General features: G+C 34.9%; 1 protein-coding gene across 6 annotated transcripts; it reads right to left on the reverse strand.

Annotated features, from left to right (window-relative positions):
* Positions 1–718: 718 nt before the first annotated feature.
* ATMIN7 (HOPM interactor 7) lies at positions 719–20,181 on the reverse strand. Of its 6 annotated transcripts, none has more exons than XM_039021728.2 (34): positions 20,044–20,181; positions 19,671–19,870; positions 19,253–19,331; positions 18,779–19,001; positions 18,528–18,649; positions 18,384–18,442; positions 16,672–16,729; positions 16,507–16,591; positions 16,192–16,386; positions 16,003–16,061; positions 15,823–15,892; positions 15,672–15,740; positions 14,023–14,145; positions 13,881–13,934; positions 13,684–13,772; positions 13,472–13,568; positions 13,276–13,374; positions 12,969–13,169; positions 12,713–12,823; positions 12,428–12,612; positions 11,056–11,676; positions 10,004–10,421; positions 8,665–8,904; positions 8,413–8,536; positions 8,175–8,323; positions 7,043–7,405; positions 5,801–5,967; positions 4,565–4,821; positions 4,260–4,438; positions 3,062–3,181; positions 2,724–2,860; positions 2,175–2,508; positions 1,913–2,008; positions 719–1,237 (listed from the first exon to the last, which is right to left on the reverse strand). In XM_039021728.2, exons 2-34 carry the CDS (start codon positions 19,774–19,776, stop codon positions 1,175–1,177), a joined length of 5,352 nt encoding a protein of 1,783 aa, XP_038877656.1. In that variant the 5' UTR covers positions 19,777–19,870; positions 20,044–20,181; the 3' UTR covers positions 719–1,174. The 6 variants fall into 6 exon arrangements, with proteins under 6 accessions (XP_038877656.1, XP_038877638.1, XP_038877647.1 ...); XM_039021710.2 differs by having other exon boundaries at positions 20,023–20,148; XM_039021719.2 differs by having other exon boundaries at positions 19,992–20,128.
* Between the last annotated feature and the right edge of the window lie 1,853 nt (positions 20,182–22,034).

Below are 22,034 nucleotides of genomic sequence, written 5' to 3' on the forward strand. Positions count from 1 at the left end.
ACAAACTAAACTGCAATTTAACCAAATTAAAACCTTTAATATCTAAGAGAGGTTCTCTTCCTGGTGACTTGTTCGAACGTTTTATGTCCAATAACATAATCTTTGGCAATTGATTGTGGAATTGGTTTAACATTCAAAGATTATTACTAGTATTTAAAAAAAAAAAAAAAAAAACTTTAATCGAGAAACCAAATAAAAGATGTGGTAGGACAATGATGAAAAATAATTATCAAGACTTGAAATCTTCTCATCAGCCACCAGCCATAATATTCTTCACAATTAAAGATCCATTTACATCAGTGTAATCCATCTTGGTTCCAAAAGTTTATAATTTATCGTCTGAATGTGACATGCAATAGACTTCAATTACTTGAAAAAGGTCAAATATGAAAAACCCTATTTTCATACTTACCATTTTCCAATTTCTCTTCGCTGTTAAAAGAATAATTTAATTTAATAATTGTCAATCAATATATACTTCTCTATCATTCAATCTAAACATATCTCGATGAATAAAAGACAATAATACTATTCTAAAGGTCGATGGTTCAATTCCCACATCCTACAACCATTGAACTCAAAATATATGTACACATATATGCATTTATATTCTTCTTCATCACTAACTACCCTATTTCTTTCTCATATTTGTACCAACTTAAACTAAGACGAGGTAATCTCATGTGTCTAATCTAACCATATATATAAGTAGATTATATAGAAATAAAACAAAAGCTTTATACTCAAATTAGATGATAACTATTATGAATAATTACAAGTCATTAAAATTAATACTTCAATAATCAAGAAATAAATTCACACCTCAAAATTGGAGAGTGGGCATAATATCTGAAATTCTTACCCAAGTTACCATGACCACGCAGTAAGACCAAGGAGACAATGATTTCACTTCATTCGTGATAAAATATGTTGCTGTTTGCCTCCGTTTACCGTGGTTAACTTCTACTTTTACCCTCTCCTTCCATTTCCTACCGAAAAAAAAAAATCTGACATTGATGAAATAACTGTCATCCGAAGAGTGAGAACTCAATTTTGAGGAACATGAAATATATGGCGGATATAGGAGAGTGATGAAATGATGATCAGCTTGAATGTGCGCAACAATGCTTAAAAGCACTCTTTGAGAGATTTGAGAACAAAGAATCAATAGAAACTATGGCAATAGTGCTTTCAATTGTATCTTGAAGAGATCACCAAGAGCTCCACGAACATCAATCTGAACAAACCAAGAAAAAAGTAATCAGAAACAACATGTCCCTAATGAACATAGTGAATCTCTCACGTTTATTGTGTATTGGATTAATAAAACAGTCAATAGCCAAAGTAAGCATACAACTCAATTGGCATGCAAGTATGTTAATAACCACGAAATCAGTGGTTTGAATCCTCCTACCTCCAATTGTACTTAAAAAAAAATAATACAGTCAATAAATACAGTCCAAAATGTTGACTTGGACAAAGTAACTGATCGAAGATCACCAATCCAGCTGTGTGAAATAAATTATAGAACTACTCCACTCCACTATTATGGATAATAGAAAGTTGTTTGTAATGAAGTAAATAGATGGCCATGAATAGCATGTATATTGAAGTTTTAAAATAAAAGAAATTATGATAAAAGTATGAATAGCACAAATATTAGAAGAAAACAATAAAAAATTATGGCAATCATAATAAATGCTCCCAAGAGCCAGTAAAAGTCACAGGGGCCACAACAAAACCATAGATAGGTACCAAAAAGAAACACCAATATCTGATAAAAGTAGCAATAGTGAATAGTTCTAACTTCTATCAGATAGTGTTAAAAGGTTCCTATATAGTTCACACATAAGACCCATATAAGAAAATAATAACCATCACTGAGAATATTGAACTTTTTGCAGGAGAATACCTGGTCACAGCATACAAGTTTAGTAAGCAAAGGATAAAACTCTCTCAGGTGTCTTCTGAATATCTGACTGTTCATGAAGCACATGCCATTGATCACCTGCATGAAAAAAAAAAATCAAAACAATTACCTTTCAGACGATGCATTTCATCTTGGTAGAAAAAAAACCAACTGTTTCAATCATAGAAAATAAAAGATACAATTCTAGTATCACATTTATGTAGTACATTTAAAAGTTGAATGGTCAAGGCCAACTGATCGATACCTTAACAATCACCGGAGAACGTAACTCCAAAACTCGATGAACATCCATGTGAGTGGTTTCCCCTGCAGAGGATTGCAGGTCAGATGCCTCCCGTAGAGCCTGTTCACAGAATGATACTAGCCGGTTTTCAGCTATTCCGTCAACATTGTTTACTGCACTAGAATCTGGTGTGGAAGTTAAATCATTGCTGGCCGATTCAGAATCAACTTCCAGATTAGCAACAATTTTTTCATGTCCTGCTTCAATCGTATTAAATCCCGAAGTTGCTTTAAGTAAGATGTCTAGATAAATTGAAGTTCCAGCTAACTCCTGACGAAGAAGATTCAGTGGAGGCCTGTTTAAGAAAGAACTATGATTATCTTCCATTACAAAAATCTAGATGTGTTAAAGAAAAAACAAAAATTTTGTTAAAGTAAATTAGAATTTGTTCCAAATTAGTATTTTCCTTTGATACGTTTTTCTTTCTTGGTTGATTATGATCCTGATTGGTCAATATTATTCTGATTATATCCAATATAATATACAAAATTAACAACTTTATCAGCCTACCTCTCATCAGGAATATGATGCATGCGCTGTCTGAGATTGTTGTATGAGTTATATGTAGCAGAAAATTCCAGCAAAGATAACAAAATGTCCATTATGGCTATCTTTTGTGGTGCATTCAGCTTGACCCAGTATTTCTTCTGCAAGAATGCATCAGTATTATAATGTGAATACTTTATAATACAATTCATAGCACTCCTTTTCCCCTTCATACCATGATCCCCACCATATTCAATGAAAATTTCTCACTCATCATATTACCACCAGCAGGTGACAAGAGGTAGCAATGAACGAAATTTCTTACAATAATACAAAAAAGCATTACTGAGTCAGCTTCAAACCTGAATTCCATCAATGACACCAAGAAGTAGTAGTTGTGTAATGCACTTGCCCCGAACAATCCCCAATAGTGGACTTTCCTCATCCTCTTTCACCTCGGGATCCACGGTGTCAGGAGGAAGCTACAACCGAGTAATGTAAACTTTTCAACAAACCAAGAACATATAAGAGATGTTTTTAGGTTTCAGTGTTTAGCTTCTACAAAGACTTCCATAGGTTCAAACTAGGAAAAAGAATGCATAAAATACATATTGAATAAAATGAACGAGAACATGGAAAGCAAGCTGCAACACACATTAACCTAGAAGAACAACTACCAGTCCTTGATTGATTAAACACAGGGCAGTAACTCAAGCAGAGAGCATATCTAGAGAAATTAGGAGCCAATGAAGGAGAAAATCAGTGTTGATAGAGGGACATCAAACTTCGCAGGTCTTTTTCCTTGTCACTACTTGTCAACTATTTCAAGTGCAGATATTGCAGATGCTTTTTAATACTGCACTGAACCCTGGTCTCCTAGTTTTATGGCAGCACCCATGCTCAAGAAAACTCAAGTCTTTGCTTGAATTTTGTTAAAATGTATTACAATGGATCTTAATCTCTCAATCATGAGATACTTTTTATGAATGTCAACTAAGTATCAAAAGTAAATTACTCCAAGTTGTACAATCATTTGATAACCAAAGTCATTCTTATCTATAAGTCGGACAATAGAATCTGCCTAATTCTTTTGTTTTTTGTTAGGGTGGAAAACTTAACCAAGAATTCCCTTAAGGATCATCAATCGAAGGATTGTTTGAGCCTAGGATTCTATTATAATATAAATCCAATTGGCATTCAAAGGGTGAGAACAAATTATGTGGCATCTACATCAAAGAATTCAAGTATTGTATGTCATTAGTTCGATCCTCTGTAGGAACTACCGTAATAACGAGTTTGCAAAAGAAAATTTGTTTATGATAAAGAGATTTGTAGTTCCTGACCATGCTTCGCCTTACTTTGTTATTTGAACAAGTAAAAAGTTGTGTCTAGGTCGTTTCAATCCTTTTTTTTTTCCCTCTCAATAAGCAATTTCGTGAGAAAAGAAATATATGAAGGAAAGTGAACGAAGTTCCGAAGCAAAAGGTTACAAACAACCCTATCCTACATATGTGATAAAGTCAAAGACAACTTATGGAAGTATATTCCATAATACAATACCCTTATAGGAGAAGATGGCACAGAGGCATCTGATGCACGTCCCTTAGATTTTGAAGTTAGACTTCTAACAAAGATATTGTCCATCATATTTCCCATAATTCTTTGGCCTATTGTTTGACTCCGCTGTAGATTTCCAGCTTCAGCAGCTCTTGTAGCTCTTGTTGACGGTGATGGAATACCTACAATATAAAGAATTTCATTCCTTACTTCTTTAGACAATTTTAAATGGTAAACAGATGTAATTTACAAAGGTGACAAGGAAATCAAAGGAATGTGGCTTGTCACTGATATAAAAGAATAATAACCTTCAGCAGATTCATCTGAGGTAAACTGTAACCCAGACTCTTCAATGGGACTCCGAGTAATGATTTCTGCAACCCTTGGTGAGAGTCTTGGAGATACCTTTCCATGGTCACCGACATCAAAATGATGGTTCTTTGCTTCTTGCTGGCTAGACGACTTCAAGGAAGTACCATCAACAATATTCAACTCATCATGGTTTGGGTTTTCAAAACCCAAAGCATTTAGTAATTCAAGTGGTTGAGTTGTGTATGAAGCATCTCTGAGAAAAGACAGAAACAGAAGCAAAAGAATGGACATTTGCAATGATAATGGTAATATTCACTTTCACATATTTTCAATTTGGGGATGGCATATTGCTTTTTATTTAAAGAATAAGATCAGGAGGAAGTGTAAACAAATATATTATAAAGTTCTCAAATCTTTTAAATTTCTTTGGACCTAGAGATAAATTGTGAGAAGAAAATGAAATTCGTGGCATGAATATACCTTCTGTGGCTAAAAGATTGGTATGTAGAACTTGCAATTTCCAGATTTCTTATTTTGTGTTGGGGGAGGGGGCAATTGTGGGGATGGAGAAGTTGGGGGGTGGCTCTACAACAATTGTGGAGATGGGAAACAAACCTCCCACCTCTAGGATGGAAGATCATGCCAATTACTGCTGAGGTAAACTCACTTTAACAAGTGGCTCTAGATGTTGGCCTTAGAAGATTGAAGTAAGGAAAAAGTTATGTATAAACTAGAAATTTTCTAGTCACCATTAACGAACTCATGGGTAAAAGAAAAAAACTAGAAAATTTGACAAGTTCACTCCCAAAGAGGGGGAGATTGATTGTTTGTCAAGCAATTCACGGGAATTTTCATGCATTTCAGGTTACCAGAAAGGCAAAAGATTGGTGAATGTGTATGAATCAGCTAAATCTCTAACATCTTTTGGGGGGTTCTCATTGATAGGGTGTTCGGCAGTTATACACTTGGTTTTTGTTTTTTTTCTTTTCTTTAAAAAAAATCATTTGGGGTTTAACTTTCTTGTTTTTACTCATTTTTGTAAACTTTTTCGCTCTTCACTAATTCGTAACTTTTGGCTCCTTACTTTTTTGTAACTTTTCACACATCAACGGAAAGTAAGTTTGCTTCATGTCTTCTTTAAAAAAAAAAACAAAAAACAAAACAAAACAAAAAAACAAAAAAGAGGGGGGAAGAGGGAGAGGGAGAGAGGAGGGGAAAAAAGTAATGTTCACCTTATACTTTTTAACAATGTGTCCCAGTCATCCTCGCTAAATTGGTGTCCACCCACTTCAATTAGGTGCACCAAAGCACCCAAAGCCAATGAAACCACTGATTGTTCCAGCTGCTTTGCACAATCTAATAGCAAGCTCAACAGTGGAGGTAGCATAAAGCAAACCTCCTAAAGGAGAAAATAATATACGTCAACGCAAAAGATTTACAGAAAAACTCAACTACAATCGATTGAAAAGCATAATTTAGATACTGAATGTCCCAACTCCGCTAATAATCAGTGAAAAACTTTTTAGATCACATTTGCATTTTTCATGAAAACAAAATTTATTAATTAAAAATACTTACCAACCACGAATCCTATTTAACAAAGAAGTCAAATCTTAAACATCACAGCAATCACAAAAGAATATTTTTCAGTAACTTGGTCAGAGAAGCAAACAGAGGCATTTTAGACCACACAGAAAAAATATTACCCCCTCACTATCATGGATTTGGCTCCAACGAATACGAGAAAGCTAAGAAGCAAGGCACACTTGAAATCCTATGTTTCTAATGAGAAAGGTTGTATGTATGGCAGTTTTCATTTCTCTAATGAGAAAAGTTGTATGGCAGTTATCCACCTCACTGAGAGGCATATAAACTCACTCAAATAAGGTTAAAAATACCATTTGGTCTACTGCTAATTATGGTTAAATTTTTTCATAAGAAAGAAATTGCTAGCAGCCCTATTGTCTTTTCTTAAATAAAATTTTTATTTTTATTTAGCAAGTGCGATAAAAACTAACTTCAAACTAACACTAAGGACTAGTTTTAAGATTTATTTAAAGTATAGAGGCTTGGACATTTGAAAGTACAAGGCCAAATGGGATTAATCCCAAAGTGCAGGGATAAAATGGTATTTTTTACCCTCGGCTTTATATTTGAGTCTATTTGATCTCTAAACTTTTAATTTTGTGTCTAATAGGTCTCTTACAAATTTGAAATTTTTAAAAATTAATTGACTTATTATATTAAACTTAAGATTTATGTCCAAGGGAACCCTAAACTTCCAATTTTTGTGTCTGGTAGATCTGTGTAATTTAACAAATTTGAAATGTTTATTTAAGACTTCAGCTAAGGTTTCTAGGAACTGGAGGATCAGGGTCAATGGTTTATTAACGCCATAGACAAGATCCAGTACAATTGAAAATTAAAACTTGATGGGGGGAGGAACAAAAGCCCAAATTTAAGCCCAGTAATACCTTGTAAAATGTATTGAAGAGATTGCAAAGCAACTGAAGCGAGTGAATACTCGTTTCACGAAGCCACTCATCACCACTAGAAGTCGAGCTTTCCTTCCCAGCATGTCTCAAATGATCAAAAATTGGAAACAGGACACGATGAAAAATGCTCTCCCAAAATGACGTTGAGAACTTGTCACCTCTCTCATTCAGCAAGTCAAACAGAACTTCCAGTGCACAACTTCTGACCTCTGGTCTTGGGTCTGATGTCAAATCTGACAACCCAGCAAGCATTGGGAACCAATAGTGCTCAGTCATATCAAATGCTGGATCAGCAGTATCATTATCGTGGATTGGCTTCAAAGCACCACCAGGTATAAGGCCCTATGCATTAAATCAGTTGACTTGAATAGATAGACTATTGAATTATCCAAAACTGAGTATCGGCATAGTTATTACAAGCTTCATTACTATCATTATCCCCAAAATATTATACAAATAAAAAAAGATTCATCCGAAACTTGTGTTTCATATCATAACTAATTGAAGAAACCTTAAGTATATGCTGCAGCTATTATACCCGTAAAGTCCTCAGTAGTGAATGCAACCCTTAGTTCCCAGAAGAAGGATTACATCAAGTTGGAATCCAAATTATTATTATTATTATTTGTATTAGTGAATCCAAATGATGTTGAATAAATAGTTTAACTTTAAAGAGATTACTCTGAAGTCTAAAGTGATCTCACAGTGCACCTAAAAATTCTTTAATCACAAGCTTCCTTCTAATGGAAACAAATCAAGTCTCCCATATTTTCTTTTGGCCATATTATCTAGAAGTGTACTCCTGATGAATTAATATATCAAGTCTCCCACATTTTCTCATGGACCGATTCCACTTGATCCTTTTGTGCTAACACCACTACTCAAGGCTGCACATCAAGTTCGCTACTCAAAACTTAAAAATAAATAAATAAATAAATAATAAAAAGAAGAAGAAGAAGAAGAAGAAGAAGAAAGAAAATAATATAAAATAAAAGAAGAGGAACAAGAAGAAAAAGACAATCTTTCATGTAAATAACAGAGTATTTGGGCATAGCATCTTAGATGCAAGTGATTTGCTAACAACTCACACTACAAGATAGTATAAACAAACCTCTGCCAATCGATCCTCACATATACGTAGGAGTGCAATAGCTTTCAAACTTATACGATGGGAACTTTTGTTATTGGCGAACCTTATAAGACAGTTGACACAGTCCATAAAACAGTCCCCAACCACCTGATCAAAGTGCTCCAATATAACTGCAAATCTCTTCAGCATTAGATATTCAAACTCTGTGGAGTAATATGCCAAAATATAAATATTTCTCAACAGAAAACAAAATGCTTACCCTGTTCAACATTTTCAAAGGCACTTTCAACAATTGACTCAGATTCATCATCTGCGGATGCTGTGAAAATCATGAAAACACTTCGCCATCCAGACTTTATGTTACCAACTTTTGATTTGATCATCTATGATAAAAAATAATCCAATAAATGTGCTAGAAACCTCCAGTAGGATCATATATAACAAAGTGATTTTTGAAGTTTGCTATAAAAGCTGATAGTTTAATGCTATAAAAGTTGATAGTTTGACGTACCTGAACTATACAGTCAACAATGAGGCTCCTTAAAGATTCACTTTGACTGTTACGCATGAGAACAACAAATGGCTTAAGAATGTCATTTTGGAATGTGAAGTTGGCAAGTTCAGCTCTCTCCAAGTACTTCATCCCGAGCTGCCTCAGAGAATCTATAGCATACATTGCAATCTTCTCATCATGATGACTCCCGGCAGAAATAAAGTGATTTGACAAGACAGACCATATCCTAGCCCAAACCTGGAAGATGCACAAGTAGAAACTTCGAATATTAAGAACTGAGCGAATGTATAGAAGTAAGTGATACATAACCAACTCCTACACAAGGTTTTCTAAGAAAGCTCATAGGCCATTGTCTACACTGTAATCGTTTCCAGAAGAATCAAATATTGAAATTAACAAATTAAAATAGCATCTACATCAAGATAAAGAAAAGTACCAAATACAGAGGCGGCAAAAGAAGAAATGTCCATGTAAACAATGAAGACTTCACATATATTGAAAAATTACAACATGAAATTCAATGTCTCAGTTTGCCATCAAATTCATTAAGTAAAATAAAGTTATGCAGAAAACTATCTTAGCAATTAAAAGGAAGTTCCAAAAGTCATCCTTGCATCAAGAGGAGATCATTCTTCCACCTATAATTCAAGATACACTATTTATATTAAAAGTAAGGCTTAGGAAACAACAATAAACACGGTGAAAACAAAATTGATAATTGTATTTGCTTGGCTAAATTAACAGTTAGCAAAGAAATTTTTTTACAGTGCATATAGTTCTGAGTAAAAGAAAAACTTCATGGACATTGTATCACTTGGAATCGCAATATACTTGGTTAAGCAACATGATGGAAGGAGAAAGTCAACACTTTGCACAGTTGGTGTGCCCATATACTTCTTTTTCTAAAATTCTCAGTCCCTATGCAGTTCAAAGAAATATTAGGGTGGTGATGAGGACATGCCCTTAGACGCTAGTATTTTAACCAAAGGAAAAGAAAACTATAGGCAAGAAATTGAACATGCATAACCATTTAAATAGCCTGCAACCACCACTCCCATAAACATTTTTTAATCATCACAATGGATTCAAGATTGCAAGCAACATGACAAGACATCCCGGAGATAATCCTATCACTATTGTAAGAGAATATTAAACATTTGGCCCAGTTACTTAAGTCCCCTGGATTAATGAATATATCACTAGATAGGTCAAAGAATCCTTGTCAGAACTATGAAGATCCTCAGTTGATCAGATTAGGATGACATAACCCCCAAGAAATTTGTAGATAAATATTGTTAAATTTATCAATCAACAACTTGCTTCTAACTCATCATACCATTCGAATACGAGCCATATTATAATAGCTTATCTCAACAAGCTTTTGCAAGCTGAAAACACGTGCAGGAGTTTGTTTCAGTTCTTCAGCAGAGACACCACATAAAGCAGTGAAAAACTCCACAACCGAGTCACTGGGAAGTTTGACACTGTTCACAAATACTTGATCTGCAGGCTTCCCAGCCAACTCTTTTAGGGATTGAACAACAGCATCTCTGGAGATCTGATTTGATCCATACATGACAGTTGCCGCGATTGAAGGAGTTGATGTGATGAATTCGAGACGGGACACACATTCTAAAACTGCATTCCAAGTGTCTTGAAGGGATTCTGTCTCTAAATCACACAGAGCCAATAGCGTGCGCAATGCTTCCACATTTTTACTACGCATTTCCTTTGGCGCATGCAAGAAAGTAAACCTAGCAAGAGAACGTTACGGCATTCATCAGTTTTCCGAAAATTTAAACAAAAAGACAATTGACAAACTAGTTCCATAAGTCAAATGCAAACCTTATTATCGCTAGAACATGAAATTAAACAAACGACAGCAGTAGCAGATGCAATAAAAAAGATAGATAAAAACTCAGATAAGTGTAAAATTATATTTTAAATTTTGTGGGAAAAAACAATCAATTTGTATCTTTAAACTTTGTAGGTTGTATCAATTAAAACTCTAAACTAATAATTGAATAGGTTAAAATCTTGAACTTTAATAAGTAAATCAATTTAGACCATCTAGAAGTGGTTTATAAATACTTTCATTTGATTCCATTTAAAATCAACCCAAGCTTACCTAAATAATTCTTTCTCCCAAATCCTAGCAAAGTAGCAAGAAAAATCATCGCACGGTTCTACCTAAATAAGTAAAGAACGATAGAGGAAGAAGACAAATGTTCTTATTAAGGACAACCGCCATTATCCTCTTGATTCTAGCATTTCTATTTAATATTGCAATAACCCTTGCATTTAAAGAAGTCTTACACATGGGGTATAAATTGATTTTTTCCTTAACTTCTCAAACTAATAAAACATTAATTAAGAAAGGTATTATACCTAACAAGAGATGTTAGAAATGCATAGCGCATGGTATCCATCCCAAGAACATGTGTAATGTGTATACCAGCTCTAAACCCCTCCATACAAAGAACAACCCTAGGTTTGTTGTCACCCTCCTCCATGGTAACAGAGAAGGTAGCAAGTAGAGGCCATCCTACAGCCTCAACCATAGGCCTTACAAGTTCAATTCTCTGCGAGGTATAAAAAACACCTCTCTTTGCTCCTTGATTTCGGAATATAACTTGTGTTTGCTTAATAATAGCCTCACTCTCGGATTGGGCATCAGTAGAGGACTTTCTTCTTGGAAGAGCCAAGTTTAGAATACTCACAAGGCCTCCCCTCTCTTCACCCTCCAGCCTGCGGCTTTTTGCTTTGTCAATAAAGTCATCTTTCATTTTGATCTCTTCCTTAACTATAGAATCATATATCTCTTCCAGGAGTTCTGTAGGGGCACAATCTTCTGGATCATTCGTGACATTCATGCGAGTGAAATCAGACTTCGACATCTTAGGCCACACCATAGGGTTATGAGCATCAGTGTTCAACATAATCACTGCATAAGCTAGAACATATGCAGTGTCTGCATTCTTGAAAAGGCCTGGGTTGTCTGCACAATATCTGCCATGGATAGAACACAGACACATCACCAGCTAGCATTAGAAAAGGGAAAATCATCTCAGCAAAAGGAAAATAATCGAGCATGAGTTTTGAACAATCTCTTCAATTATCGAGATGGAAAAAAGATAACAATAACATCTTACCTAAGGGATTAGATCCTATTAGACTTTGCTTACTGAGATTTTTCTCAACACTCTCCTCCCATATGGTTTAAGACTACTTGAAAAGCAAGACAACACATGATCAATTTTTTTTTTTTTTAAATTGAAAACAAAGATCTGAACGCAAGATATCTTGCTTCAGCACATGTCAAATTACGCAAAAAACCAACATGTCTGATAGGAACGAAGCTTATGAAGTATGTAAACTAACCACAAAGTCTGACGTTCTGGTTGGAACCAATTCTACAAAGGAATGCAATTCCATTTGTCCAAAAAAATGAGGGGAGGGTCCAAAATGGCAGAAAAGTTTTTTTCTAGAGTTAAGATTCAAACGAAATTAGAAAATTTATCATTATTCTATTAAGGTAACTTTTGGGAGATCGTGAAAGCAATGGCTTCTCTCTGATGTTTTCTTTGCAATCACTTTTGTACTTATCTTTTTCTCTCATCTGTGCCAAGCAGGGTGCTTTTTCTTGTAAACTCATTGCCCTTTTGAGTGAATTCCTTATCCTCCCCTCTTTTACTCTTTCTTTAGTAACGAAAGAACATTTCTTATCTTTAAAAACACATGCACATAGATGTAAATATACCGTTCTGCAAATTTTTCCATGATGCGGTCAATTTTTTGAGCTTCCCCAGGAAGACGAAAACCTTTGAGAAATTCACGAATTGCAGCATCAAACTTCATGCCTGAAAATTTCATGGAATCTACATATGCATGCATGACCGCAACAGGAAACTCTTCATGCAGACCAAGATAATCGCCAATCATAGTCTGGAAATAAAAAGTGGCAACATGTCTATAATGAGCCATTTCGTCATGAGATGCCAAATAAAACATAGCAACCAACGTTCTTTGAAGAAAGAGATTCTACCTTGTCCAAACTAGGAGTATTTTGGAGAAACTGGGCAACTGAAGATGGTGTATTCTCCACTAACTTATTTGAAATCAGATACTCAACACCCTTTACTGGTTTCCTATTGAACTGTATTGGATAAAAACTACAGATTAGGGACTGAAATACGTTCATAACAATAAAAGAGATCAGAAAATTTAGTAATCAGCCAAAAGTAGGATATTAAAAATTTATATTTTCACAACTAAAGAGGCGTAAATTAAATTTTAATCACCTCAGAGATGGCAGCTTCCACCGTGGACTTGTGAGCTTTTGCCTTCTCAAAATTACCTGTTACATCTTCCCTGCTCTTAACCTCAAGATTTTCATTGCCTGAAGACTCTTCTTCTGACGAATGAATACTTAAACTCTGCTTTTCTGAATGAAGACGTGACTTCTCCCAGTCAACTAATGATTTAAGCACGTTCACAAGGCACTGAAAGGGTCAAGAAAAAAAGAAAGGGCTATCAAACCAATAAGTAGTCATGCAAAATAAAGCACAAATTATAGCAAAATCGGAGAATGGGCAGTATAAGACCCACTTGAAGTGATGATCCTTTAATTGAAGAAGTCTGGGATACAGCTGCCATATTTGGATCTGCATTTTGGGTGACTTGAGAAATTTTAGATAAAGTGGTTACCTACATAAAACGGAGGAAAAGAAAGAATAAGCCCAAAACAATATGTTTGACTCCAAAAAAAATATTTGAAATCAGAATAAATTAAACAGGACCATACCGTGCGTTCAAATAAATTTGGAGCCTCAAGATCACAGTCATAGTTGACAAATATGTCAACGAGGATTTGAGGTTCCCTACATATTTTCTCAAGCATCCTGGAAACAGAAAGAAAAAAATGAAATTGACAGATGAAGTTCCGAAACCAGAACAGAATAATCAGATTGAATGACATAAACGTAACATATGTTAATAAGCATTAGAGAGTCATACTTCAAAACACTTATTTTTTGATTAACAGGAAAATCCGTGCCATCCAATGATCTCAGAACTATCAGGGGAAAGAATATGCCAATTTCACCCTGAAAATGAAAAGATTGAGTTGACTGCATCTATCTAATTAAAAGAAAATTTTATAAACAACTAGTTAACAATTTTTAATTAAGCATCAGGATAAAGAAGATACATACTTTAAGACTTTCCCTGAATCGCAACAAAAGCACAGAGAATATTCCAGTTGCATACTGTCAGGAGAAAATGCATGATCAGAAACAAATATCTCACTGTTTCACTTGAATGAGATAGTAAATATTGATTGTTAAGCATGCACACCTGGAATATTACAGGAGATTGTGAAACAGAAGCTCTTAGTAAAGCATATGAAAGATATGCTTTCACTGAGTCAATAAAATGGAAGTCCTTTGTAAATGCCTGGCTAACCCCTTCTAATAAACCCTGCGAGATCATATCATATTGAGTACATGAGGGGGGGGGAAGGGACTTTCAGTATTCAACGCATGTAAAAAGAAATCTTGAAATTTAAGTTCAGCAAACCTTTCTATGGGTTTTCGTAGAGTCGTATACGTGATAGAAAGAAAAAAAAAATTTAACCAAAAAATATTAAATATTAAATATTAAACAAATATAATAGCAAGAAAATGTCCAAAAATAACTTTTATCTCACCCAAATGCAAATTAAAAAAATAAAAATAAAAAACACTAGTTGGTTTCCAACATCCTGCCTTCTCAGAATTATTGACTATGGGGATGGGGGATTGAACCTCCAACCTCTAAGATGGAAGGTCATGCCAATTACCATTAAACTAAGTTTACTTTGGCACATTCATTAATTATATATTGTGATATTATAATATAATATTGATTTTTCTAATAAGAAACGGAGATAAATACATTTAACAAGAAGGAGAAAAAAACAGCCCAGGGGCCAAGTGTAGAAAACCCGCCCCTCATCAAGCTATAAAAGAAGAATCTTCCAGTTCGCAGTTATAATATTAAAATACATTAAAGTTATATCACAAACAAATATAAATAGGTAAAAGTAAAACGTATCTGTTCAATAATAATAGACAAATTTCCTATATTTGAAGCATAAATATAATTAGAAGCATTAATGATTCACTGGATGATGATCGTGATTTATTGTGAATAGTCATCGTTACCATTTCAATAGCTATTACAGATAGAAGCAATTTTTTATAATAACTTGGAATATCAAATCAAATGTTCATTTCTATAAAATTTACAATCTTCCTGCCATTTTAATATTAAAATTTTTCTGAATAGGATGTACTCAAAATGAGTGTACTGCTTTGCCAAAATGACTACATTCGAGAAAATAAGAATATAGCTAATGTAAAGATGTTAAAATATTGTAGAAAATCTGGTGAATGGTACATTAAAGATTAAATAATATCAATGTTAGAACAGTATAATTAAGTAATTAAAATAATAGTAAATATTGATAATCAATATTACTAATTTAACGAAATGAACAATAATGTAACATTATTATGTTAATACTAGCAAAATTTATAGAAAATAATGTTTCCTCCTTAAAAATATCCAAGTAATGAAATCTAAGCTAGAGAGAAATTGGAGCTGCAAACCTAAGGTGGAATGAAACCTAAACTGGAAAGAAAATAGAACTTTGCAGCTCTTTGTTTATTCTTAAAATCAAATTATATCTTTCATTCTTAGAACCAAAAACGCCTTCCATTCATAAAACTTAATCAGGACAGTCACTTGAACTCCATTCTCAAAATCACGATAGATTAATTCAGCCATGGGCAAGATTGATATTAAACAGTATACTGATTGTCAATAAATAGCAGTTAAGCTGAAAGGACTGGATTAATTTTCTGAACTGAAACTAAGTATTGGAGGCCATCGGTGCTCTACTGTGTCATATACTGAACATATAATTAATTATGCAAAACCATTAAGCAAGCTACACGATTAACCTGCAAAAGCTCAAGAGATAAAATGCGAGTCTTGGTTGTGACTTCATCAGTGTCCTCCTTCATTCCCATCTGTAACATAGCACTGCAGAATCAAATGAGAGGCTTAAAATGATAAACACAACAATGCAGAGTGAATTCTGAGACAACCAACCTTGCAAAGGGTGCGAAATACCAGTAGAGCGTCACGTTGAACAATGTTCACACTCTCCAGATCGATCCCTCTTGAAGAATGTGAATAACAAGGGTTTTAATCATTCAAGAAAATACTAAGTATCATTGTCCATAATTACATTTGAGTGACAGTCAGTCTAAGGCACATTATAGTATATACCGTGACATCTTTTTACCATCTTCAATATGAACAGCTTTGTCAAGAACAGCCTCTAGACCCTGTTCAACACAAGATCTTTTGTAACTCATACATAACAATGCAAATTTCCTGGAAGCTGAGGAACAAAGGAAGCAAGAAGCTAACTGTTCACAGGATTCCAAACAAAACCTACAGAAAAAGAATATGTACCTTGATATCAGCACCACCTGCAAGATTCTGAAGCTCCTCTACTGATGCAAGGGATGTGTCTTTAACTGAATTGAGTGCATCTCTTAGAGTAGTCTCTTTGTCATTTTCTTCGTTCACAGTAGTTTCTTCATCTACCGTACAAGAAATTTCTGCTGAGACAGAATCTTTTGCCCCAGAGGAAGTAGATAAACTAACCTGAATGTCCATCAAATTCTCTGTCACTCACTTTCCAATCGAGGTAGAAGCATTTTATTCTATCTATGTCCTTGTCAACTACTAGGAAAAAGGTATTTGCACCTAGGTTTAATTACATACCTGGTCGGTTTCCATTCTCCTAAATATAATGCTGATCATCTGAGTCAACATTGCCTTTGAAGTAGCTTGATTTATGGGACTTTTGCTATAGATTTAAGGAAGTGATTCAATTTTACTATTTTAGGTTGACAATAAGAGATCAAACAACGCCATTATGCAAACTACCTATTGAGAGCAATGTTGTAGCAAACCCTAATGACTCCTAACAAAGGCTCCCCGTGTACTGCATTTCAAGAAGAGAATAAATTGAATTTAGAAAACTGAAGACTTAGTCATAAAGGAATTGACAGTAAGGAAGAAAAGCCCACAATAAACAAGTATTGAGAACTACTCAAGAAAGCATATGACAAACTCGTTATCAGTGCATGCACAAGAACATTTGAAGACTGGCCTACCCTTTCGCTCCATCACCTCAAAAGGATGGTGAAATGAGCAATAACACATATAATCATGGCCTTGTCTTTGAAGAAATTATTGATGAACAAATGATAATCCATCACACCAAGAACTGTGAATCAAGAAAACGCCCTTTGTTAGGCTAACAAGACTTCTACAAACACTAAAAATCATCAACCGCTTCATGCAATGGTCAAATTATAGGAAAATGCCCTGATGAAGAACCCACGGCCACCACCTAGCCTCTCTTCAATAATCCATCCTAGCACTTCCCACCTCAAAAAACAAGGTTCAGTATTTGATTTCCCTCCTTTTGAGATGTTTCTTGAAGTCAATACACCTCCCAATTTTCTCTTATTCTCAGAATTCTAGATTTCTTCAGAGATGCTCTTGTCCAGAAAGTACAGTAATGAAGAAAAGAGAGGCTCATTTCCCACTCACTCGTCTTCCCAAGACCTCACCTCATCATTACCCAACTTGAATATAGATAAAATCTCAATGAGGGCATTGCACTGAGCTATGGCCATCCAGAGGCTCTCTAGACTACTGTAATAAACCTATGCCAACCAGCTTAGGGATTTTTTTTATTGCATTTGCTTGCAGAGGAAATAAAAAACTCAGAGACAAGCTACTGTGTGGATGTCTCTTTAAAGTCAAGGAATTTAGAACCCCCAACATCATGTTCCAAGACAAATATTACCAATAGGTTACCTGAAAGGACTTGTGACAAGATACAATACATATGCTCAACTCTAGTTAGTTAAAGGGCTCAAGAAGAAATTGCCTAGTACATCTGGCGTTCCTGCCCACAGGTCAATACTTAAGTCCAGGGATATAAACTGCAATCACCTAGCTTTAGAGAAAAATTCAAAATCATAACGATTCTTGTTGTAGCTACTAAGGAAAATGGTATCATATAACATATCACGCACTGCCCTTAAAAGAATGCATTCATTTTCTAATAAGAAACAGAAAAATAAATTTATGAGAAAATGCAAACAGCCTAAGGGGCATGTGGAGGAAACTCTAACCAAAAAACTATAAATGAAGAGTCTTCCATCAAAAGTAATCTAATGGTTGTAATTACAAAAGAATTTCCTATAGTTAGAAGATCACCAAGAAGATTTATATTGCACGGCCTTACAAAATAATCAAAAGAAGAAATGTACAACATTTAATATGTTTGGCTGGTTTTGTAGGAATGATGCTATAGTTCATTTACAAGAGTCGCAACAAGTCGACTTCATAATAACTTAAATGCACCACCAAAGGCTTTAATTAATGAGACTTCTGAAATAAAATTCATGGTTCTAATAAACTTTTAAATTGGAAGAGAATCTCAAAATTAAAAAATTACTCGAAGGCAAGATAGTGGAAAAGAACCCAGACGAAGATGCATAAAATCCCATTCATCCATGCTCCATTTTTCAAAACATGATTAAGCAACAAACAACCATAGCCACCTATCTATAACCATGTACCTCTGAATTTTGCAGATGCAACTGCAGTAAGAAGAACCTTCAACACTTGCAAAATTGTACTGCACATCATCCAATGCAAATAGTTGGTCACGAAAAAGCAGAACAGAAGTGTGAAAAATGTTCAGAATATGCAATGGCAAATACCTATCAGGAGATGAATTGTCAATACAACCGCATATCATGTTCAGAATGTCAGTGAAAAGAGAGACATTTTTACCACCTTCTAAACCAGGATCACCTTCTAAGTGATCATAAGCAATGAGTTTCTGTGAATTATACAACGAGAGATCTCAAAATAACATAAAAATCTCATGAATGATCGTTAGAAAATATTGCTTTTTAAAGAAGCAATCATCAATCAAAGGTTAAAGTTTCATAGACAATTAAAGACGTACATGGAGACAATCCAAAGCAAGTTCTAGGACTTTCAAATTCTTTGTGTCAAATGCGAGGCGAAGTGGATTCAAAACAAGCTCTGCATCATCTCCATGCAAGACATGGCCAGCATTTGCTAACACAATTGATATATGTTCACGTGGAGCAACTTTCCTGCCATCATTCTCAACCTCCTGTGCAGTTTGTGCTGTCCGAGACTCATCTGCTTCCCCTCCAGTTTCACTATAACCAACAGTGATTTGAAAAGTTACCTGTCTGTCAAAGACTTTTTCTACTTTTTTCTTGTTTTTCTAATGAATTAGTGAATTTAAACTCTTGTGCACGCCAATTCATATATAATGAAACAATTGAAAAGAACAAGGAGCTAATATCCATTTTCTTAGATCATTTTTGTGATCTGAAAGTGCTTGGAATAATGAAATGAAAGATACTAGCTACATTACGAAGAACAAAGGAGATTCACGGAGAAAGACCTGGTATCTCCAGCTGAAGTTGCCGGTTGATTTGTCTCGATAGGTGTAGCTTGACTCTGATTGACCTCCTTCGTACCATCTGAAAAGCGGTCGCTGGAATTCGTCAGTAAGAAAATTGTGCAAAACGGCTAGGAGAATTTTCATGAAAATCATACACATGCACGAAACACCGAACAAAATTCTTAAACTCGCTAATTCGGAATGCGATAATAGATGCCAAACTTCTGTTAAAGAATTAACCAATGCATTTGACCAATGGAAGTGTAAAACCAGTGGAAATAGGACGAACAACAGTCCAAAAAAAAAATCCAGGCAGAAGAAAAACGGTTATTAAGAAGATTTCCGTAGATTCACGGGAAGAAACAGACAGATCCATAATGCAAACTTGGATAATTCGAGAAACGAATGAGAACGAGACCTAGAAATGCCTGAATAGCTTTCTGAAGAGCCGGATACTTCTTGCCGCCAGAGCATTCTTTAAGCATGGACTCGAAAGCCCGCGTGACAAAACCACCAGCAGCCATATCTATCACCAATTGCTTTCTCTTCCAATGGCAGTGATCTCAGTCAGGTCGATTCAGACCGCGCCAATCGAATCAATCAGGTCGATTCAAACTTCTGCAAGTTCAAACAGATCCAATACATCACAATTTCCCATAATGAATGAGAAAAAAAACGACAATTAAAAGATCTTCGAGCTAACAAATGCAAGCAAACCATTGAAGAAATAGTAAGAGACAAGTAAAGGCGAGGCGTTGATAGATCTATACACAAGCTTCAGGATCTCGGACCTGACTCTTGCAAACGAGCGAACAGAGCTTTAGCTGCAACGCCAATTTCTTCTTTGTTTTTCCTTTTTTTCTTTTTTCTTTGTTTTCATCCCCCCGCAGTTGACGAGTCAGCCGAGCCGAGCCACTTACCGATTTACGTTTTTCTCTCTCACTTGTCAAATTTCACAAAATAACTCAAAAATAAAAAAAAAAAAAACTTTTTCGTGTATAACCTAAAAACTTGACCTTTGGAATATTTGTATGTATGTCCCAAAAATTGAGTCCAAAATGATAAATGATCCAAAAAAAATTTTAAAAAAATTGTCAAATGACCTTCTGTTGATGTCAAAGATGAGTGAAGTTATAAATTTGCCTTTTAGATTTATTTTTTTCTTCTCTTTTCTTCTTCTCTGGCGTGACCTTCGATCTTTTTTTCTTTTTTCTTTTCCTTTTTACTTCCTCTTCATCTTCTCTAGCGGACGAACTCGACGAAAATCTTTTATTCTTTATTCTTGTTCTGCCGATGATGCTCGCGACTTTTCTCTAACCAACTTCAGCAAAACCAAAGTCAATAAAACTAAAGAAAGTGAGAGAGAGACCGAGACCAAGAAAGAGCGAGATCGTGACCGAGAGAGAGCAAGAGCAAGACCGAGAGAGAGTGAGATCGAGATCGAGACCGAGAGAGAGAAAGAGAGAGAAAGAAAGAAAGAGATAGAGAGTGAGAAAGAAAGAGACAAAGAACGAGAAAGAGAGAAAGAAAGAAAGAGAGAGCGAGAAAGAGAGAGAGAACGAAAGAGAGAAAGAGTGAGACCAAGCGAGAGCGAGATACTTTTTTGTGCGCGCGTGAGTGTATTTTGGTAATTTCACCTTAATTTGATGTTAGGAAAGGGTCATTCGGTATTTTTTAAAAAAATTGAGTCATTTGACATTTTCGGCCCAATTTTTGGGTCATTCGTACAAATTTCCTCGGACATTTGCGTGGTGTAAAATATCAATTATACCTCTCTTTTTAAAATCAAATGATACAACTGAAGTCGATGCCTATTCCATCATTTTACTAAGGGATCGTTCGCAATCTCTCATATTCTCTCATAATTATGGAGCACGTATGAAGTTATTGGCAGACAACTACTTCCTTGACTATGCGCTTAGACAACATGAGAACCACAAACCTGCATGGATAGAGGTGGATTTCATATTTGGGCCAATCAACATCAAACAACATTGGCTTATGGCTTTGACTTGTACAATTGCATGATATACATTTTCGACTCCATGCCAAACTACATCGGTGAAGACGTCATGAATGATAATCTACAACTGGTGGCCACTGTCCATCTTGATAGCAGTTGAGTTTGATAAACATTATCGAAAATTTAAGTACATGTCATGGGAAGTGAAATGATCGAAGGTTACCCTCTAAACGGGCAAATCTCTCTTGACTGTGGCATTTTTTATGTGATATTTGTTGAATATCTTGTAACTAAGAAGGATACGAGTAGTCTATAACAAGATCATATGTCATTGTTCAGGAAACAATGTGTTGCCCAAATATAGGTAAATAAATATTTATGGTAATTTATATTTCTGTTGAATGAAATCATATATTTTACATTTGCATTTTAATATAAATTAAACCATAAGTATCATATTAGAAAGAAAAAAAAACATCTACAAGCAATCACCCATAATTTAATACAAGATCGTGTAGTAAACATTGGGCGATCGTTTAGTATTAGTTAAGCAATCGCCCAACCTGGATTAAGTTATCTCGTAGTAAGTAATAAGTGATTTCCTAATATAATATAATATAAGAGATCGTGTAGTAAGTAATAAGTGATCGCTTAGATGTTCCCACTACATATCATGCAGCCTAGATGGACCCATGTCAGGTGTTATCAGTGCCTATCTGCATTTTTTTCTTGTTATGTCTTCTCAGACCACATCGTGTACACTTGTGAACTTGTTATGGCTCCTCACCAATAGAAGGTATTCTAACAATTTGACATCGA

Source organism: Benincasa hispida, chromosome 1 (genome assembly GCF_027475165.1).
Source record: "Benincasa hispida cultivar pf3 chromosome 1, pf3_genome.v1.1, whole genome shotgun sequence".
Classification (NCBI taxonomy): Eukaryota; Viridiplantae; Streptophyta; class Magnoliopsida; order Cucurbitales; family Cucurbitaceae; genus Benincasa; species Benincasa hispida.